The 20568-nt window shown below is 38.8% G+C and overlaps 1 protein-coding gene across 8 annotated transcripts in view; it reads left to right on the forward strand.

Moving 5' to 3' along the window:
- The window catches only part of FLRT2 (fibronectin leucine rich transmembrane protein 2), a 61548-nt gene extending 42011 nt beyond the window's left edge, over positions 1–19537 (forward strand). For all 8 annotated transcript variants that reach the window (XM_068946727.1, XM_009670476.2, XM_009670477.2 and 5 more), the window contains one exon: positions 14992–19537. In XM_068946727.1, coding sequence (XP_068802828.1) covers positions 15412–17400 — 1989 coding nt within the window. In that variant the 5' untranslated portion in view covers positions 14992–15411 and the 3' untranslated portion in view covers positions 17401–19537. The remainder of the gene's footprint in view (positions 1–14991) is intronic.
- The last annotated feature ends 1031 nt before the right edge of the window (positions 19538–20568 follow it).

The raw sequence follows: 20568 nt of genomic DNA on the forward strand, positions 1-20568 counted from the left end.
GCTTAAAGAGTAGAGCTGTCTACGAATGTTGATACAGTGGTCTCTCTAAGCAGCCCTTTTAGAGGTCTGCCCCACTGCTACTGGCTCAGTATCAGTCACAGTTCAGTGCCAGAGGTGGGAAAGAGAAGTATGACTGCCTTACATGCAGCTATCTCCTCTTCATCTTGTTTCAGACTCTATTTCCTCTAAGAAATAGCCTTAATTTACTACCTCATTTTTCATTATACTCATCACCCATTTGAGTGACTAATGACTGAATGCTACTGACCTAGTCTGAATTAAAAAGGGTGATCAGGAGGTGAATAATGATATATACAATGACAAGTATTACCATGGCCACCAGGTCTCAGGATACAATTATCTTTTAGTGATAGTGCAGGGTTTGAACCTTCCTGGCTATGCTCACATTATAAGATCATGCTCACTGTATCCTGCAGTAGCTGACACAAAAGCTGAGCTGACTATTACAGACAGATATTGCAAATATAGCATGGAGGGGAAATTCTCATTTGTGACCACATATTTGTAAGTGCACATTTTAGGGAAGGAGAAAATAAACAGATCTCATTTCCTGTTAGCAAGCAGTTACTGACTGCCATCATCGTAGGTGTCAGGAGACCATCTCTGGAATTTATTTTATTTAGTTTAGGTCATTCAACAGCAGAAAAATAGTGATCTAATGCAATTATTATCAATTAGGTTTACAGTGGCAGAGAGGAGTGGAAGTTTTTGAAATGTTTATCCACCAAAAAGGGAGAGGAATTCATTAGGGTGGTCCTTGAGATATTACTAATAGTGATGGGATGAAATTGAGTGCAGGATCAAAAGAAGCAAGGGTGTGAATTTCCTCTGGCTTTGTTTCTTCTTATCATTGTATTTACATGAAGTTCTATTTATTGAAAATATCAAATTTAGAAAAAGCATTTTTGCTAAAATTGAAGCTCAACTGAAGGTATGGGTTCCCTTGGCTAGTGAAAGAGAGGCTTTTTCAAGATATTACAACTCAAAGAAGGTGAAGTGAGCAAGTGGCCGTTTTCACAAAGGGCTCTGTTTGACAATCTTCCCAGCAGTCAAAAAGAAAAAGACATAACCTAGCAAGTTCACAGACTTTATATAGACTTTATATAGTTGTTGGTCCAATGACCTCTTTCTCCAAAGTCTGGGCAGGAAACTGAGAAGAAAGATCCCACCTACATCACACAAAGAATAGAAAAGGAATTCAAAAAAGAATTTAATGATGTTTCTGCAAAGCTTAGAGAAATAAAAATTAGAGATATGTTCAAACTGAAACCTTAGATTCAAAACATTCAGAGCTTCAAGGCAGTACAATTCTATATACAGACATTGTGGCTTGGGTTATTCTCTACAGAAGAGGTTCAGAGGTCACTGAAGACATGAGTCCAAACCATGATGATACATTTCAGTTCCTTCAGTGGTCAGTACTTCATTCTGTAAGGTTTCCAGTCCTCTAAAGCTAAAGCAAGACATTGCTATTTAGGAAACTAGAGCTTACTGTAGCGCTGGAAGCATCTGTGACGTTTTTGCCTCATCTTTTCACCATTTTATTTTTGTTCTCACTTTAAAAACTCATGGCCTCAAAAGCAGCAGAAAGCAATGAGCTGCCCCTCTTCCTTTTTCCCTGCATCTGGAATGCCCAGGAGTAAATAACAATTGCTTTAGATGTACATTATTTGATCAGTTTTAGTTCAATTTTTTTATTTATGGTTATTAGCAGTTATCTGAAGCTTCAAAATGCAGAATTTGAGCTGTGATAGTGACTTTTAAGCTATCAGATACATTGCAGGATGGCACTGTATTTAATTTCTAACTGGAATGCTCTGCAAGTATAATGGACAGGCCAGCGTGTGCAACATTTCTACTGTTGTGCTCAATCCATACTTCTGACCGTAAAGTGTGACTCACCAAAAGCATAAGAAGATCCCAAATGAGACAGCCCAGTGGTCCATCTGGTTCAGCACTCCTGTATTATCCCCGACACTGACAATAAGAGTGCTGGAGTTGCATTTTGCCATCCACTCCCCTTGTATGTCCCCCATAGCGCCACCAAACTGTGAAACTAGGAAGCGCAGAGGATGCATCCCTGCCTCCTCTCTTTAAGGGAATATGTTTAAGGACCTGTTATCCATGAGACTGTGGAATCCTTTTTTGACCTTGCTGATACTGTTTGCCTCCATAGACTCCTGTCGCAGCAAATTTCAGTTCACTGTCTGCTGTGTAAAGAAGTACATTCTTTTATCTGCTTTAAACTGATATCTTACTAATTTTAATGAATCTCATTGGCTCTTGGTATAAAAAAGGGTATGATTTGCATACAGGATTTTTCCTAATTCAGTCCTTATTGTGGGACAATGTGAGGAAGGCACTCCCTGGGTGAAGACTGCTGTCTGTGAATTTATGGTTAATTTGCTACAGGTGCCTACAGAGGTCATTTTAAATTTACTTTCATCATAGCCATAGCTCAGTAATTTGCAGGAAGGAAATTCAAAAAGTGACTAGCACAACCACAGTGAATGTGTTTAAACATTGGATGCTTAGTCAGTCCTTATCCATGCTTCAAAAATATTTGGTTATTAATAATAATACTAATGAATTGTATTGCATTGACAAGTCTTTCCCCTTCATGTAATTCCTGTACAGAAGATTTGAGTAAAATACGTTTGGAGGGGAGAGTAATGCTTAAAATATTTGCATAGAATGTGAAAACAGATTTTTTTTTCCTCTTGGATACAAGATGGTTTTCTGCTTCACTGGAAAAGAGGAGGGCAACATCTCTCAAGAGACTCAAAAGCCTTGAAGATAATTGCTGCCAGGGTGGGTTAGTTTAAGCCTATGTTTGGATAGGGCATGTGGCAGTGTCTCTCAGGAAGTATGGTATTAGGAAATGCAGTTCATTTTGATTGAGCTAGCAAGGAAAGGATTTCTAAAATAATATTATACAGTAAACAGATTCCACTGCTCTAGACTGAGCCGGTTCAAGCTCTTTGGAGTCAGTAAATCTGTTACCCTCTAGAGTAGCTGCAATTTTTTGATTTTTTTATGCTATATTATTTCATACCAGTTCTTTGAATTCAAGATAGCTATTTGCTATAACGGGGCAGAGAGGTCTAGATAGATCTGAAATGGCTTGTCTGATAAATTCCTGACAAATCCAAATTGAAGTTGTGTGTATGTGAAAATACTCAGGTGACTTTACCCCCTTAATATTTATTCTTATTTTCAGCACCACTTCTGTTCTCCAGGCTGTATCTCCTGAGTAACACAACACAGGCACAGTAGCCCAATGAGAGAAGTGAAGTAAATACACCTTTGTGGTATAAGAAAATTTCCTTTGTGTGCCATAAGAAAATTTCCTTTCCTAAGCAACATCTGCAGCTGCTTCAATTCACAGAAACCTTTTCCTGGATGCTGATAGGCTCTGCTGCCATTCATCTATCCCTAATGCAGTGATTTCTTCTTCATCTGCTCCATAGGTATCCTTCCACTTCTGCCACTATGTATCTGATACGAAATGAAATAAGAAGGTGCAAGTCTAGGCCTGCTGTTACATCTCGATGCTGTAGAAATATATCCTTGGCCATTGCAGCTGATTTGCTTTTCAGTCCCCTTACCTTACAGCCCCTTATACAAAAGGGCTGTGTAGAGGTCAGAGCAGACTAGCAGATGTAAGACAGTTGAAAATACCATGGGCTGGATTTAAAGTTGACACTGGTTTTACACCCGACATCAGTGGGTTACAAGAAATGTATGCCTTACTAGTAGGTAGTATATATAAAATATAAATAAAGACCCCATGCCTCCAGTATATAACATTTCAATGTATACATAGATCAGGATCCCAGTTCTCTTATCCTTAGGAAGATATTTAGATCAGGGGCCTGCCTCAGTTTTTTTTTCCAGCCAAAAACACATCAGCAAACCTCCAAATCCCTCACCAGATTTTCAGATGAAGTCCATTTAAGGTACCCAGAGGTCTACAAAGCAAATGAAGAAGAGTGTCGTATTTGATTCATGCATTGACCTGAATAGATACACTGCTCTGCAGACAGAATAAAACAATAATTGGATTTTTGAGCAGGCATATGTTGCTGCCCATGGGATAGCTTAAAACTCTACCTCATATTTTTTCATATTTGTCCCTCTGGCCCTCTCTCAGGTTTTATTGTACACTGTCTCCCTGAACTTAGTTGAGATGTCTAGTTTTGTATAAGCACAAAATGCTAATGAGAGTACTACTGTGATACCTTGCAATAATGACTATGCTGAAAAGTAGTGCAAGACAACATATTGACAAACAGTCTCTTTGCCTGCAATGCCTTAGCAAAAGTCAGATGGAATTTGCTCTTGGGCTGAAGGCCAATGCAAGGCTTCTGTACCTCTTAGAACCCACTTAAAAGCTATTAAGAGAGTTTAAGTGGTGCACAAGTCTCTTGTCAGCTGTCTGCACAGGGCTAAAGATAACCCACTGTGAAGCATTAACAGTAGAGGACTCTTTTTCTCACTCTACTGCTGCTAGGTGTCGTTTGTGGGCTTGCTGGCAATTTTGATCTTACTAATGCAACCACACACAGACCTGAAAGGTAAAACGGAGAAGTGGAAAAACAAAGCTGAATTACTTTCTATTCTCTCTCTGTCAGGATTCATTCAATGTGAAAGCTTTGAACTTCCAAAGTGAAAAAAGTCTAGTAGAGCTCTTTAAAAAAAGTTTTAGAGCAGTTATTGGGAAAATATGACATTTAGAAACTTTACGACTGAATGCCAGGCATTTAGTATGCTGTGAGCTGCTTCTGCATGAACACACATGTGTGGTGAAGTATTTCCTCTCCCTCAGTGCCTTGTGAAGGAAATTAGATATTTCCTTTCGCCAATACTGTATCCTTTTCTATGATGCTAGTCAGAACCCTTACTATACTGCATAGCATGCAAGACTATCCACGCAGAATACTCTACCCTACAGCAGGCAACATGAGACAGAAAAACAACTGGCTGCAGCAGCCCATATGCAGCTTTTGGAAACCCAACATCTCACTGAAAACTGGGACTATCATACAGAGTTACAGAAAATGCTTTCAAAATATTTTTGTACTTAGCTGAAATGGGAAAATTTCTCTGGCAAATGAAAATGAGCAAAAAATAAATGGCAAGCCCAAATAAAATTAACTGAAAAAAGAATAAACTGTAAATGGTCCACATCGTTGGTAAACTGTTCTCCCTTACCGACTCTCTGATATTTTTTTTCTCGTGGGACTCTAATGGAAATCACTACTTTCACTGGTGTCCAGATAAACAGTGGATTTTATGAGAATGCCACAGCATGCTGGATGTTTTTGTACTGCTATAAAATAGGTCTAGGAGGTTTGTATTTTATTATTTTTGATTCTGATGTTATGTTGGATCACAAGGTGTTTCCTGTAAAGAGTGCTCTAGTATCATTCTTGGAGCAGTGAGAATATTGCGCTTTTCTCCACCTATGCATGGAGAAAAGAATTGCATTGTTGGAAAAAGATAAAAGATCTAGACCTTTGTCAGACACCATTGATGCTCAGATATTGTACAGCTGATAAATAATTGAGCTATTCAGCTGAGTAGGGATTTCAGAGGCATAGCTGTATATTCTTTATCCATCCTTTTAATATCCTTCCCCTTTCCTGTTAATTGGTTATCTGATGGAAATGATTTAAAAATTCTTTTGGTAACCTTACATTTGCCTGTCACGGATGCTGTGTCATAAGAATGAGATTTGGTCTCAAGCTGGGAAACATCTCCTGTTCAGCAGTCCCATAATGCCTATAGCCTAGATGATGGGTTCTTTTCAACGTTGAGAGGCAACTAGGGTATAAGAAACTTTCTTAATCTTTCTTAAGAATGCGTTGGCAGTGTTTGTAGAGTAGTTCTTATCATTGTGAAAGAGCAGCATGTTGAGTAATATTAAAAGAAGGCTGAGAGGCGATCTCATCAACGTGTATAAGTATCTGAAGGGAGGGTGTCAAGAGGATGAGGCTAGTCTCTTCTCTGTGGTGCCCAGCAACAGGACAAGAGGCAACGGGCAGAAACTGAACCACAGGAAGTTCCGTCTGAACCTGAGGAAAAACTTCTTCCCTGTGAGGGTGACAGAGCATTGGAAGAGGTTGCCCAGAGAGGTAGTGGAGTCTCCATCCTTGGAGATATTCAAAACCCGTCTGGATGTGATCCTGGGCAATATGCTCTAGGTGACCCTGCTTGAGCAGGGAGGTTGGACTAGATGATCTCCAGAGGTCCCTTCCAACCTCAACCATTCTGTGATTCTGTGGTTCTGTGAAAAGGGGAAGGAGTTATTTCCATCTGGCTTTATTGGAAGGATATACATATGATGACACAGCTTTATTTATATCAAGGTACCTCAGAGGCTAGGGGGCAGCTAGTGACATATTTTCTCCCTGGGCCATGTGCCACGAACAAGGACGATACGAAAGTGGCAGCCCGTACTCATTTTCCTAAGACCCTAAATAAATGATATCCCACAAAGTAATATGACACCATGCAGAATCTCATCAATGATGTAGCACCATGTAACACATTCAAAATGTGTCAAGATGTTGTTGTCTCCACAGAAGCAATGTTTAGTCACTCAGGTCACTAAAAGCAGCTTTTTCAAATTACCCACAGACATTTTGCCTGGCTGTCCCCATATCACTAGATAAAAGCAAACTGTTTGCATTACAGTGCAGAATAATTTATAGGTAGAGACCAGTTTGCTTGCTAAGAAACAGCAGGTTGCCTTCATTTTTTCTTACTACAAAATGCATTATGCAAAACACAGCACAGAACATTTGTGTTCTGAAATTATTTTAAATTAATTTGGTATGATTATTTTTTTCAAACAAATGGGTCCAGTTTTTGTCAGAGAAAGCTGTAAGCCCTTTGGAAAAGGTGCATGAAAGCATTTCATGCTTTCATGAAATGAAATTGTGTCAAAACTTACTTTTTTCCATAAAATGGTCTAGTTTTTATTCTTCCTGTCTCCTTTTCTCTCTCTCTCCCTCTGGTCATAAATGATCAGAAAGCACTGGACCTAAGGCACATTTCCTATTGAAAACATAATCAAAACTGACAAATCTCCATGAAACATTTTGTCTTCAATGAAACCATATATTTTAATGAAAATGCATTTGTTGAAATGTTCCAGATAGCTCCTCGTGTAAGATTCTTTTCATCTACCATTTTCAGCTTTCTCAGTCCAGCTTTACATCATCACATAGCACATTGCTGAGTTTATGGAGTTCTAGATGAGCTCCATCAAAGCTATTTCACCTAAGATATGAAATCATCTCTTCAGGGATGAAGGACTATGGAATTGATTCACCGGCATACTAAATTGATCTTTCTGGCTTTTTAACATATTAGTTAAGTTTTGAATAGTACAGCATTAGACTGGTGAAAGTTCAGACTAGGCCTTGGGGGAAGGTTAATAGAGACACCAATAACTCTTTGCTACAAGATGCAAAACTCCATTTAATATCATTCCTGGAGGTGATCATCTGTTCCTGTTTGCCTGCTGGAGCGAAAATATCATGATGGTCACCATCTGGATTATGACTTGCAACAATCAGCAATTTGATAATGAAAATACAGATATTTTCTTAAAAACAGATGCTTAGGCTATCACAGACTTTGGGCTGCCGTGAAATGCTAGACAAGTCGGAAGCTCAAGTTAGTTAAAAACCTGGAGTTCTTCATGCTTTCTTCTCCCAGGAAGTCCTATCTGCTTATGAACGCAATTACAGATTTTGTTTTGTAATTTGCCATTTGTGTCCTCATTACCTTTCAGTCTGACAACTGCAAGTAGCTGAAATAGTTGTTTGAGATAATTCCTACATTAGAATTCAGGACTCCATAGGCAGGGAGTCCTTAGCGGCTGTCTTCCATTTCTGGAAACCCCCGTGGGGTACTGCCAGAAGTTAAAAAGGTCATAGCAAAGGTTTGTGCAACATTATTCTAGGTAGATGGGCATTCAGCTTGGAATAAATGGTGTTACAACATAAAAGATAAGTTTGGGTGGGTAACACAGGAATGTCTATTAATGCAGCTTACAGTATGAAATGTGCTATTTCTTTGATGTTTGCCATTAGGTGTTCAACAGACTTTCATTTCTGAAATCAAAAGGCGTAAACTGTTTTTATTACTTAAATGTGGTATCCCCTGACATACATGGACAATGAAAAAAGTTGTATTGACATACAGAGAATGCATGAGCAGGCATGAGCAGGAACGAATCTTTTTTCACAGAGTGGAAACACAGATGTTCTTGAGCTCAGAGGTTGCAGTAGCTGGTATTTTATTAATTACCACAGGTGGTACAGTTTGTACGAAGTCATACAACATCAAGTTTTATGAATAACTTCCTTCTATCATAAATAACTAACTGTTAAAGTAAGCACTGCAACAATGATACTTTAGTCCAGATAGGCTGTATTTTCCTCATCTGAACATCTACAGCCGGTTATGGACAAGCTTGCAAAACGGAGTAGGAAGTTTTGCACAGCACAGCATCTGGCAGGCCAAATTTCTGCCTTCACCTCAAGTGTTTATACCATAGGACTTGTAGCTACTTCAGTGCTGCGTCCTGAAATACGGTGGTCACTCTAGTAGTCATGTCAGGTAGTTATAGTCTAGTTTGTTCTCTCTTTTGACCTCCGATTGTTTCCTACTAATCCTTTTAAAGGAGAAAACTCTGCTATAGCTGAGCTATATCCCTTTCAAATTGCTATCTCTCCCTTTTTTCCATTTCTCTTTTTTTTCTCGCTCTTTCATGCCTCCTCATGACTCTATGATAACTACACTCTGAAGATTCAGAATTCTCAGGTAGAAAATTCACAGGTAGAGAGCAGCAAAAAAAATCCAAGCTGAGAACAATGGTCATTACATAGAGAAAAATTAATTTTCCCAGAAACAGAGTGTGACATTGCCAAACAAGATAGCTCCACTGATGATCCCAGACTTCTGTTAGCAAAGAGATGTGTGTTCATATGTATGCAGGGAATAACACAGGGGGAGGAAAACTGGTCTCATATTTATTTGCTTGTTTGTTTATTGACAGGAGAGAGTTTCCTGCTGTCTTAGCTCCCCCTCCTGGCAGTCAGGAATAGATCTCTGTTAGATTCCTGATGCCTGATGGGAAGCTGAACATGGCCCAAATTTACAAAGACAAAGCTTTTGTTGATTATGCTACGAGGCCTTTTAAAAAAGGGATTTCCTGAAACCTATGTGCTTCTGGAAAATATCTCTACTTCATAATTTGAAGAAATGCAGTTGGAAAGAGATAAGAGAACTGGAGGACAGAGAGGTTAGAGAGAAGCAAGGGGGAGAAGGATGGAGAATAGTCTTCACTCGCATCGTTGCAGGACCTACCACCTGGTAAACTTTATTCTTTCTGTACCAAGGCAAAGCCAAACCCTCCCTTCCCTCCACCAAGCTGCCTGATCTGAGCTTCTGAGAGTAATTATAAGTGCAAATTGGGGGGCAAACCCAGAAACGTCCTGAGCAGCGTAGAGAAGAAAGAAGGGAATATGAAAGAAGAGCTCGCTGTGTAAATTTGCTGAGTCATCTTGATAACAGAATTGCAAAGGCAGTAATGTCTTTTCTTGCAAAAATAACACTATACAGAGACACTTTAAGGTTTCCTTTTAGTATTAGCTACTCATTGTGTTCCCAACAATATTCACTTTGGAAGAATAGGAGACAAAGGACAGAACTCTTAAAATCAGTCTCTCCTTTTCCTCCTTCCCTCTTCTTCTTACATAATGAACAGCCATAAGCACACAGCAGCTACAACATTAAACATGCAAGCTTCTTGTAAAAGCACTTTGGCTCCTTGAGAAATAATGTCATTTTCTCTATGCCTTTGATGCAGAGATTATAGCATCACGTTAATAATTTTCAGTGCTAAGTTCAAAACCAAATAGCTCACAGAGGAAGATACACAACAAACCATCACCTTAGGCACCTAATCAGTAAAAAAAAGCATAATGTTCAATCGTGTTTAGATGTAAACTCTATTTATAAATAAAAGAGGGATATATCAGGTATTATTCCATAATTATTTTTGTTAGCAGCTGATAGAAATACAGGGACATTTTTCTCAAGCGCTGTCTGTGCTAGGCTCCAAAAGAATGGAACTGAATTTGTTTTCTGGTTGTCATTCAGTTCCATGCGTAGTAGCCTTGTACTTACCGTATATGCTAATGATATGGAGTAAGGTTATGGCTTGATTATGACCTTTGTCTGCAGTAAAGCCAAGTAAATTAATGCTGAATGGTTTTGCGCTAAACAGGATTCATTAACTGACAACAGTGAAAACAGTAGCTATGACCATTTGTTCTCATTTTTGCTTGCCTTTCCATTTCTGTTGCATGGCGCTCAGGTTCTGATGGTGTTTAGTGGTTAGAATGTCATAGAAAAAGGATCTAGGATTCCTGGGTCCTGTTCTCAGTTCTTTTAAGGATTCCTTGAGTGACTGAATAGCTAGATGTTGTTATTTTCATTGCCTCTAAAAATTAATAGCCTTAATGTACAACATGAGAAGATTAGTGAAGCCAGACAACCTGACTCAGGAGCCCAGCAAAATAACTCCTGAGTCTGTAACAAGGGGTTATAAATAGTCATATGCAGAACGTGCTCCATATTCTATTTTCCTCCCTTGATTTCTACTTCTGCATTTTCTCCATTGAACATCCATAGGTTCTTAGCACCCTCAGGGACCTTGACTGCTACACTTAGGACTGCATGTTTAGAGGCCTGCAGTATGAAGGGTGGTGAGGCTGGCCCTGGCAAGCTTCAGGGCTTCTTCTTAAAGTGGTGTAGACACAGACACTGAGGCAATATTGGGCAATGAGATAAGAAAAAGTTCTATGAAGTAGCTGCTTTTTTTTTCCTAGATACCAAAAATATACGAATGAGTAAATTCAATATTCATTTTCAGTAATATGTTTATTATTGGAATATGTTTGTTTATTAAAATTAAATTGTTTCATGGCTATGCATAGCAGGTTGACTGAAGCTTGAAATTGTGTGAATACCTCTAACAAGTGCAGGGGAGACTTTACTGTCCCAACTTACAGCCTGATGTTTCAGTATAAATGCTTTTAATCAAAAAATTTGAAAGAAGTTGTTCAATTTGAACAAAAACAAATTCAAAAATTTTACCTAGCACATGGAATGAGAATTGTTCTTCCGCAGCTAGCACTAGTCAAGCCAAAAGGGAATTTAAATAAAGAAGGTTTGAAGAGAGACAATGAGATAGAAACAATGATCAGAAACTCATAAGATGTGAATGGGATAGTTCGCACTGATTTCAGGAACTCAGACCACTAAGCCAAGTTTTCAAACCTGGCCACCTAAAACATATGTGTATGTTCTCATCTATTTCAGTTGCTTCTCTCATCCTTATTGTATCATTCCCTAAATCTTACCAGGACTTAGTATTCCAGCTGCAGTAATGCAAGAAACATGCTAGACACTTGGAAAGCATAACTTGTTCTCCAAGGAGGATATAGTGAGAAATAATATAAATCAAATGTACAGGATAAGGAAGGAGAAGCAAAAATGACCGAGGTGGTGATGGACAATTGCGTTATAACTGCTATATTTGTTATTGATTATTGTAATTTATGTTAACACAGTAGATTCCCTTGCCCTCATCCTCTCATCACAGATCAGTTTTTACAATTTTTTAGAACTTTTCAGCTTCAGATCAAATGAAATCACTAGCATCTATGAGTCAGGTTCACAGAATTCCCAAGATTTAGGCATGAAAGCTAAAGATATTGAGTGTCCTTAATTCTTCCACGTTCAAAATTTTACCCCTGCAAATGATCAGTTCATTTGTGGAGACGGTAAGTGCACTTCTTGGAAGAATATTGAAAATAGGTTTCCCTTTAGGAGGCCAGCATGGAAGGGGTGGGGAGAAAGCATAATTACTGTAGCTGCCTTCAGTCTTGGTAATTAGTGAAGGAATAAACTATTTCAATTTTCCAGCCTTCTGGAATTTGCATGTTTTTTTTTTTTTTTCCTCACAGTGTTACTTTTAAAAATCAAACAGGTTGTTTAACTCTGTAAGTCTTTGCCCTGAGGGCAAAAGGGTCCCTGACTCTTGCTGAAAAATACTACTGCTATAAATATTACCACTATAAGTTATTATTAAACAGTTTAAAATAATGGTGAGATAAAACCTTTCCCAAATAATTTATTTAAATACATTCATTTCTATCTTTGCTTCCTTATTCCTTCCTTCTGTCACACCACACTCAACACTGAAGTCATAAATATCTTATCAGATTTGTCCTTGCACTCTTCCTTAATACAATCAGAAGCAGTTACCTGAGTGACAATGCATATTTTCTGTAGTATGGGTTTTATAGTCTCAGTTTATTAGTCTCTGTTAGCTGTAGTTTAGGATACTGGCATTAATAAAAGGAATCATTTTCTCAGCAGCGTAATGGGAGAAAATATTCCATAGGAAAGTTTTAAAAGCTTTCTAGGGGCAAAACCTATATAACCATAAAAAATAAGAGAGAAACTCCAGAGTGCCAGCTTCCAAAACACTGCTAAGTTTAAGTAACTGTCCAGTCAAAGGTATTCTAATAGCTAATGAATGATATGTTTTCACTCATTTCACTAGATAGGAATGAAATATTTTATTCAGATGCCAAGTTTACATAGGTGAGGGGTACTCTAGGCGGAGGCCTCAAGTAAGGTGATTGGACCTCTTTAAGCCACTTGTAATATGATATTGCCTCCTGAGAGAATCAGAAGCTGTGGTCTGTGGCTACACATCTTCAGCTGGGCTTTCTGTCGTATTCAGGTGTCAAAGTAAGCCCAAACAGCAACCAAATTTATAATCAAAACAGAACTCGGTGCAGGATATTTAGCCTATTAGGAGGTACAGATGACTTCCCTCTGATTACAGAAAAGGAGTGGGAGAACCACTAATGTTCTGTATGGTCCCAAGCATCTCAAAAGAGGTTCTACACGTCCTTTCTTATTTTAAAAAGACAATGTCATAACAGATCAGAGCGGTATGATCTAGATGGGAGCCAGGCCATATTAAAGGCAGATAAACTGTCACACTTAGGCTCTTGTTAGGATGTAATCCTGTTAGAGTTTCTCTACAATATCACGTCATCTCACATAATTGAAACAAAACCACTCCTGACTGAAATATGCCTGTGAGAGGGAAGGCCTCGAGCGGTAGAGGAGCTAATCTTACTGTTTCTGGAAGATGACAGCATACAAAGCAAGCATATGGCACATTTACCATTTTGGATGCATAATAATAGACTACAGGACTTTCTGGGTTTCACTTTTTATCACCAACTGTTCCAGCCTTGCGGGTGATACCTGGTGAGGCTTCTAAATAAATATAGTTATCTGCAAGTGCAAAGATTCCTATTAAGAGGTTGCAAGAGTTTGACTCCTAAAGAGAGTTTCTACACTCTCTATCCGTGGGGTTTCCATAAGCAGCATTTGGGACATACTATAAACTGCACAGCTGTAGCAGAAGAGTGAGCTTTCAGATGTCATGTACTACCGAATTACATTTCTTGCACATAAGCAGCATTTGGGACATATAAACTGCACAGCTGTAGCAGAAAAACAAGGCTTCAGATGACATACACTCCTTAATTACATTTCTTATACTTCTGGAAAGGACAGACAGGGCTTACGTGGCTTAAATAAAGGAAAAGAGATTTTTAAAGCTGGTTCCTGAAACTCTGTTTTCCTGAAGCCCCAACCAATGAGTTTTGATTTGGGCCAACAAAGTGGAAAAATACTGTGCTTATGTAACTTTAGTCAAAGACACTGAGGTCTACAAATGCTTAGGACTTTTCAAGGTTTATAACCTTCATTTTAGATTTGAATACATAAAACACAGCAACTTTTTATAGTCATTTGAAACAACATTTAACAAGGCAAAATAACATACAGTACGGTATCTTTCATCGCATGTTTTAGAAATTTGAATTGTTTGATCTAAATCTGAATAATGAATAGTATCAGGGAAGGTGAAAGTTAAAAAATACACTTTAAAGCAGAAAATAAATAACTAAAAACTTGTCTGTACTAGAGCTAATAAATTTGTTTATTAAGCTATTCACAGATAACTTCTTAGGAGAATTTAAAAAAGTACCTAACCTTTATGGTTGGAAAGGAAATGCTCTCCAGCAAAACTGCTATAGTTTTGCCTGACTCTGTGCTGATATCTTAAAACAGTATCTTAACAGATGTGAGCCACTTTCATTTAGTGGAATGCTGCTTCTGAAGTCTATTGACAACATGGTTCACATCATTAACAAAATCCTGATGATAGTTTCAGCAAACATATGCCTTACAGCAGGATATCTTGTACTTATAGATTACCATACTTATTTAAAAGACTCCCCTCATAAGCTGCTAATTCAGTGTAGTGAGGTGCAATACTCTGGCAGTATGCATTAAGTTGGAGGAGAATATACATAATAGCATGCAGAACAGAAGCAGAACACTCCGGAGTATGGTAGGAAATAAAAAAACATAGAATGTGATTACATAGTAACAGCCTAGATCTCCTCTGTCAGGCATCAGTGACATAGCTTTCATTAAAGGCAGTGTTTCTGCAAAGAAAAAAAGTACTGAAGCATAAATTTCCAGTGAAACACTTAAGTTTTAGAATTTGAAACAGATTATGATTGAGACAAAGATTGGAGATACAATATGCAAAAACGAGTGATTGATGTAATCTGCAGTGATGTCACTACAAGTCCTTCAATCATGGCACTGACTTTGAATCAATCTATTTCAAGACTACTTAATAGTAATACTAAGCCAATGTTTAATATTAGTACCTTTTTTCCAGAATGCTATAAAGCGTACAGCCTTAGAATAGTCCTCCAGTGGGCTAGACCTCCCTTATTAAACATTTCATGTTATTCAACTTTTTCTTTTTCACTTCTTTAACAGGTTGGCTGCATCCGGCAGATAGCTGATATGAGGACTTTGCCGACTGAAGAAAGCTGATTGTAACGCCAACAGACTTCAGTGAAAGAAAGTATTATCCCACCAAGCAATTCACATACAGACGCCTTTTGGTAGCTTTAAATTACTTGTTGCTCACCTGCAAAGACACAGCTATTGTTTCTTTCAACATACATGGAGGAAGACAACAAAGTTTGTAACCCTGGCTAATAGGACTGTGGCTTTCTTATCAGAAGTGGGAGGTAGGCAAGGATTATTTTATACTTAGCCTCTGGGACTTTATCTCTTGCCTGAACGCTGGACATAAACTAAAGTCAATTCTAATGACCTGAGATTTTGCTACCTGTGCTTTATTATTGTTATCAATTCTTTAATACTTTGGTACTTTATTTCTTTAAATTAGAAATGGGCTCGTGGACTAGAATGTGGCCCACAGATTGGACTGTTCTCATGAAATCATGGCTTATCTTTTCCCTGGGGCTCTACATGCAGGTCTCCAAAACTTTGGCCTGTCCAAAAGTGTGCCGCTGTGACCGAAACTTTGTCTACTGTAATGAGCGAAGCTTGACCTCAGTGCCTCTTGGGATACCGGAGGGTGTAACCGTCCTCTACCTCCATAATAACCAAATTAATAATGCTGGATTTCCTGCAGAGCTGCACAATGTCCAGTCTGTGCACACGGTCTACCTATATGGCAACCAATTGGATGAATTCCCCATGAACCTACCCAAGAACGTTAGGGTTCTCCACCTGCAGGAAAACAACATTCAAACCATTTCTCGGGCTGCCCTAGCTCAGCTCTTGAAGCTGGAAGAGCTGCATCTGGATGACAACTCCATCTCTACTGTTGGTGTTGAAGATGGTGCATTTCGGGAAGCTGTCAGCCTCAAGCTTCTGTTCTTATCCAAGAATCACCTAAGCAGTGTACCAGTAGGCCTTCCAGTGGACTTACAGGAACTTCGAGTAGATGAAAACCGAATTGCTGTCATTTCTGACCTGGCCTTCCAGAATCTTACCAGTTTGGAACGTCTGATTGTGGATGGCAATCTCCTTACTAATAAAGGCATAGCTGAAGGCACCTTTAGCCACCTCTCCAAGCTCAAGGAATTCTCAATAGTACGGAATTCACTAACCTACCCTCCTCCTGATCTTCCAGGTACACATCTACTAAGGCTCTACTTGCAGGACAACCAGATAACCCATATACCACTTACAGCCTTTTCAAACCTCCACAAGCTGGAGCGTCTTGATATTTCCAACAATCAGCTTCGGATGCTGGTAAAAGGGGTATTTGATAATCTCCACAACCTAAGGCAACTCACTGTGAGGAATAATCCCTGGTTGTGTGACTGCAGTATTAAATGGGTCACTGAATGGCTCAAATTTATTCCTGCTTCCATCAATGTACGGGGTTTTATGTGCCAGGGACCAGAACAGGTCCGAGGTATGGCAGTCAGGGAGCTCAATATGAATATGTTGTCATGTCCTACCACTACCCCTGGTCTGCCACTCGTCATCACCCCCGCCTCAGCTACAACCATGCCAACTACATTGGTTCCCACCTCATCAATTCCTCCCCCAAGTAGCAAATATAATCCTCTCACTCCCGCCATAGCCACACTCCCCACTGTGCCTGACAGGGAGGACCGAGAAGAGATGACACCTCCCATATCTGAACGAATTCAACTCTCCATCCATTTTGTGAATGACACTTGCATCCAAGTTAACTGGATGTCTCTTTTTACCGTGATGGCATATAAACTCACATGGGTAAAAATGGGCCATAGTCTGGTAGGAGGAATTGTTCAGGAGCGAATAGTTAGTGGTGAGAAGAAACACTTAAGCTTGGTAAATCTGGAGCCTAAATCCACATATCGGATTTGTTTGGTTCCACTGGATGCTTATAACAATTACCGAACTGGAGAAGACACTGTCTGTTCAGAAGCCACAACTAAGGCTTCCTATTTAAACAATGGCAGCAACATCCCCTCTAGCCATGAGCAGACGACTTCTCAGAACCTGGGCTCACCATTTCTGCTGGCAGGGTTGATTGGGGGTGCAGTGATATTTGTCCTTGTGGTCCTGCTCAGCATTTTTTGCTGGCACATGCACAAAAAGGGGCGTTACACCTCCCAGAAGTGGAAATATAACCGAGGCCGTCGGAAAGATGACTACTGCGAGGCAGGGACCAAGAAGGACAACTCCATCCTGGAGATGACGGAAACCAGCTTCCAGATTGTCTCCTTAAATAATGATCAGCTCCTTAAAGGAGATTTCAGACTGCAGCCCATTTATACCCCAAATGGGGGCATTAACTACACAGACTGCCACATCCCCAACAACATGCGATACTGCAACAGCAATGTCTCAGATCTGGAGCACTGTCATACGTGATAGTGAGGGGAGATGGGGGTACCTAGGACAAAGAGCAAAAACTCTGGAAAAAGTAAACCCTCCAATAACAACGAAAAAATTACATTTGATAAATGTTACACAGATGCATTTATGCATTTGAATACTCTGTAATTTATACGGTGTACTATATAATAGGATTTAAAAAAGTGCTATCTTTTCTATTTCAAGTTAAATGCAAATGGTTTTGTAACTCTTTGCTTTTTAAATCTTTAAAAAATATTGCTAAGTACTGTACAGGGTTGTACAATAAGAACCCAATGTCATGGCAAAGGAAAGAATGACTCATTCTTCAAACATTAACCACTTTGCTGTCGAAGCTGTCTGAGGGATCTAAGTTCCTAGCGGTCCTATAGTACAGGAAAATAAGTGCATATTAAAACAGGATCACTAGGAATAGATAACGGCAATTCAGATAAAATGGGTACAACTCTATTGATATAAACACATAAGTTGGTGTTGAGCTTCAAACAATTTGAAATAATTCTGTTCCTCCTTATCGGTTCTCTATTCCTACCTCCAAGTAAAAGTTGGAGTTCTGAGTGCTACCAGAAAGACTATTTTTGATTTGATTAATTTTTACCCAATATACCTGGAATAGAGGAAAGGTAGGCAGAACTCAGTGTCAAAGTGACCTTGATTCCTATTTGCAAAAGCTACTCTGAAAATTTTCCCCTGAAGTATATACTTTTATATTTGAATCTATTTCTGCTTTTCATTATGATTAAGAAGCTTTAGGCATTCTCTGACCGTTCTCAGTGGGAGAGGAAGGTTATCAGTATGTAACAGATAGCTGTCATTAAGTTGCACCTCTCTTTAATAGAGCAGCATTTGTTGACACAGCATGTTCAGGTAAGGCCTGAATGAGGGAAATTCTCAGCTCTGTAGAATCCTTTTAGAATCTGCAGTCTAAAAGTGCAAATTACTGAAAACGTGACACAAAATATGATGTTAAGGGAAAGGTTGATTTTGACTTTTATGATTCAAGCTCTATTTGATTTAGGGATCTGAGTTATGTTAAGTATAGAGAAGTAAGAAAAACAAAGAAACGAACAAACGGAGAAAACAAACAAGAAAGATATTCTTTTTTTATTACTGGAAAGGCTTCCAGGCCTATTATGAACTGAAATATATTCAGCAAGGGAAATTGTGTATAAAACCTGTCTGTTCTTCCCCCCCACCCAAGAATTGTATAGAGATGGACATTAACTAAGCATTTGATTAGCTGAGGAATTTTGAGGACACAAGTACACGCTGTCCCTCCAAATTACCCTTCTTTTATCTTAAGCTTTTTGGAAATTTTCCACAATGATCTGTACTTTAAAAGCAGTAGGTGGGCTTAGAATTTTCTCTTTTATTCCCTCAAATTCTTCAGCTGGAATGTCTTCTGAGTCCTTGAGCTTTATATGCACTATGCAAAACATCATACTTGTATTAAAACCATGAAGCTGCTTTCAAAATTATATAAAGTTCCAGCAACTACATTGACTCTGTGGCTGCCAAAAGATCTGGATTTCTTGACAGCTCTTTTTTTTCAGTTTATTTTCTAATGTCACTCACTTTCTCCTGAGCTCGAGGACAAAGCAAAAGTTCACAACAAGGAGGAAAAAAAAGAGACAAAACTTTCCTGACAGAGTAGGGAACCAAAGAGAAAATTTTTTACAGTGACCAGCTAGGGACAAGGAAAAGTCATTAAAAGTAGAATGGAAGTAAAGGCTGAAGCGCTATTACTAAGGAATGCTTAGATTTTTCACTATATGAGGTTGCTTATGTTGGGAGAGAGGGTTTTAATCCTTTCCTTTGCTTATTTCTCTCTATCCATTCTTGAATCCCGGCAGTCTATGGGTGCGCAGTTTCTCAAATCGCATGAGAACACTCATTTTCTGCAATGGCAAAATGAATCCAATTACTTGGTGATAGCTGGCAAAGTACAATCTTTATGTAAGGAACTGCATCCTCCCCCAACACCTTTTATAATCACACAGTCTGAAATTCCACTCTATATTCTGTATATTTGCTATTTTCTCCAGCTATAACAGGTATTTTAGGCAACCCGTGTGGCTACTGTAATAGTAAAGTCACTGAAATTTTGCTGAATAAAGGCTGCCATATGATTTCACATGGTGTAATTCTAGGTAGAAATGTCTATGCAAAGTGTTTTCTCTGTGACCTATTTACTCAAGAGTATGATGAGAAGGTTGATACTTTTGTTTTGTTTGTTTGATAATATTTTAGCTTTCAAACCCCATAAGACAACCAGCAAATAGTTGTGCTTTTGCACGCTTCTATTGCATGCTGGATACATAAGAGTTTGTTTGACATTAAGCAGAGCCAGAGACTCCCATTGGGTGTGGAGGTAGTATTTAATCTCACAAAAATAACTAGCTGTACATTTGATTTCAGAAGGCGTCCTTTGAATGTACACACGTACTAGCATTTCATACTTCAATGACTGATGCTGGAGGAATCCTTATCCTCCTTGATGAACATCATCTGTTCTAGGCCTCAGGATACCATAGTTTCCAGATGAGCTAGGTGCCCTACACGTAGCAAGTAACTTATTTAGGAAGTTCAGCTGCACAGTGCATGAATGATGCACAAGCCCAAACTGATAACAACAAATGTGGTTAGTGACCTAATAAGGTGAAAACAGGAAGCACTCACAAACTATTTGGTTTGATCTTGAATGATTAAATGTACATACCTATACGTGGAGCGTTATTGCATTACCTAGATCAAAAATCAAAGTGATTTTAAAGATAGCATAATTTACGCTTCTTTTCAGTATGAAGAAGAACATATATATTTGTATTGGATACTGACAGAGTTCCTTTTCTATAAATACACTTTTGGAAAAAAGTAACATGCTAAACCACTTGTACCAAAATTCTTGCAGAAAACTAGGAGCACTGGCTAAACAAATTCATAGTTGTAGTTAAACAAAAGGTCATATTTTACACTGAAAGAATGTTTCTTCTAATTCTAATTGCTATCCAAATCCAAAACAGTTCATGGACTTCGGCCTACAGCAGAGTTTGGGAAATTTCAAACAAAGTGTCAGAGTCACGCAAACAGCTGAGGCTTCATTTCAGGACACATCTAGGTAAGCTGATAATGGGCAATTTGCACTAAGAAAGATATTGGAAAAAG

The sequence above is a fragment of the Struthio camelus genome, chromosome 5, assembly GCF_040807025.1.
Source record: "Struthio camelus isolate bStrCam1 chromosome 5, bStrCam1.hap1, whole genome shotgun sequence".
Classification (NCBI taxonomy): Eukaryota; Metazoa; Chordata; class Aves; order Struthioniformes; family Struthionidae; genus Struthio; species Struthio camelus.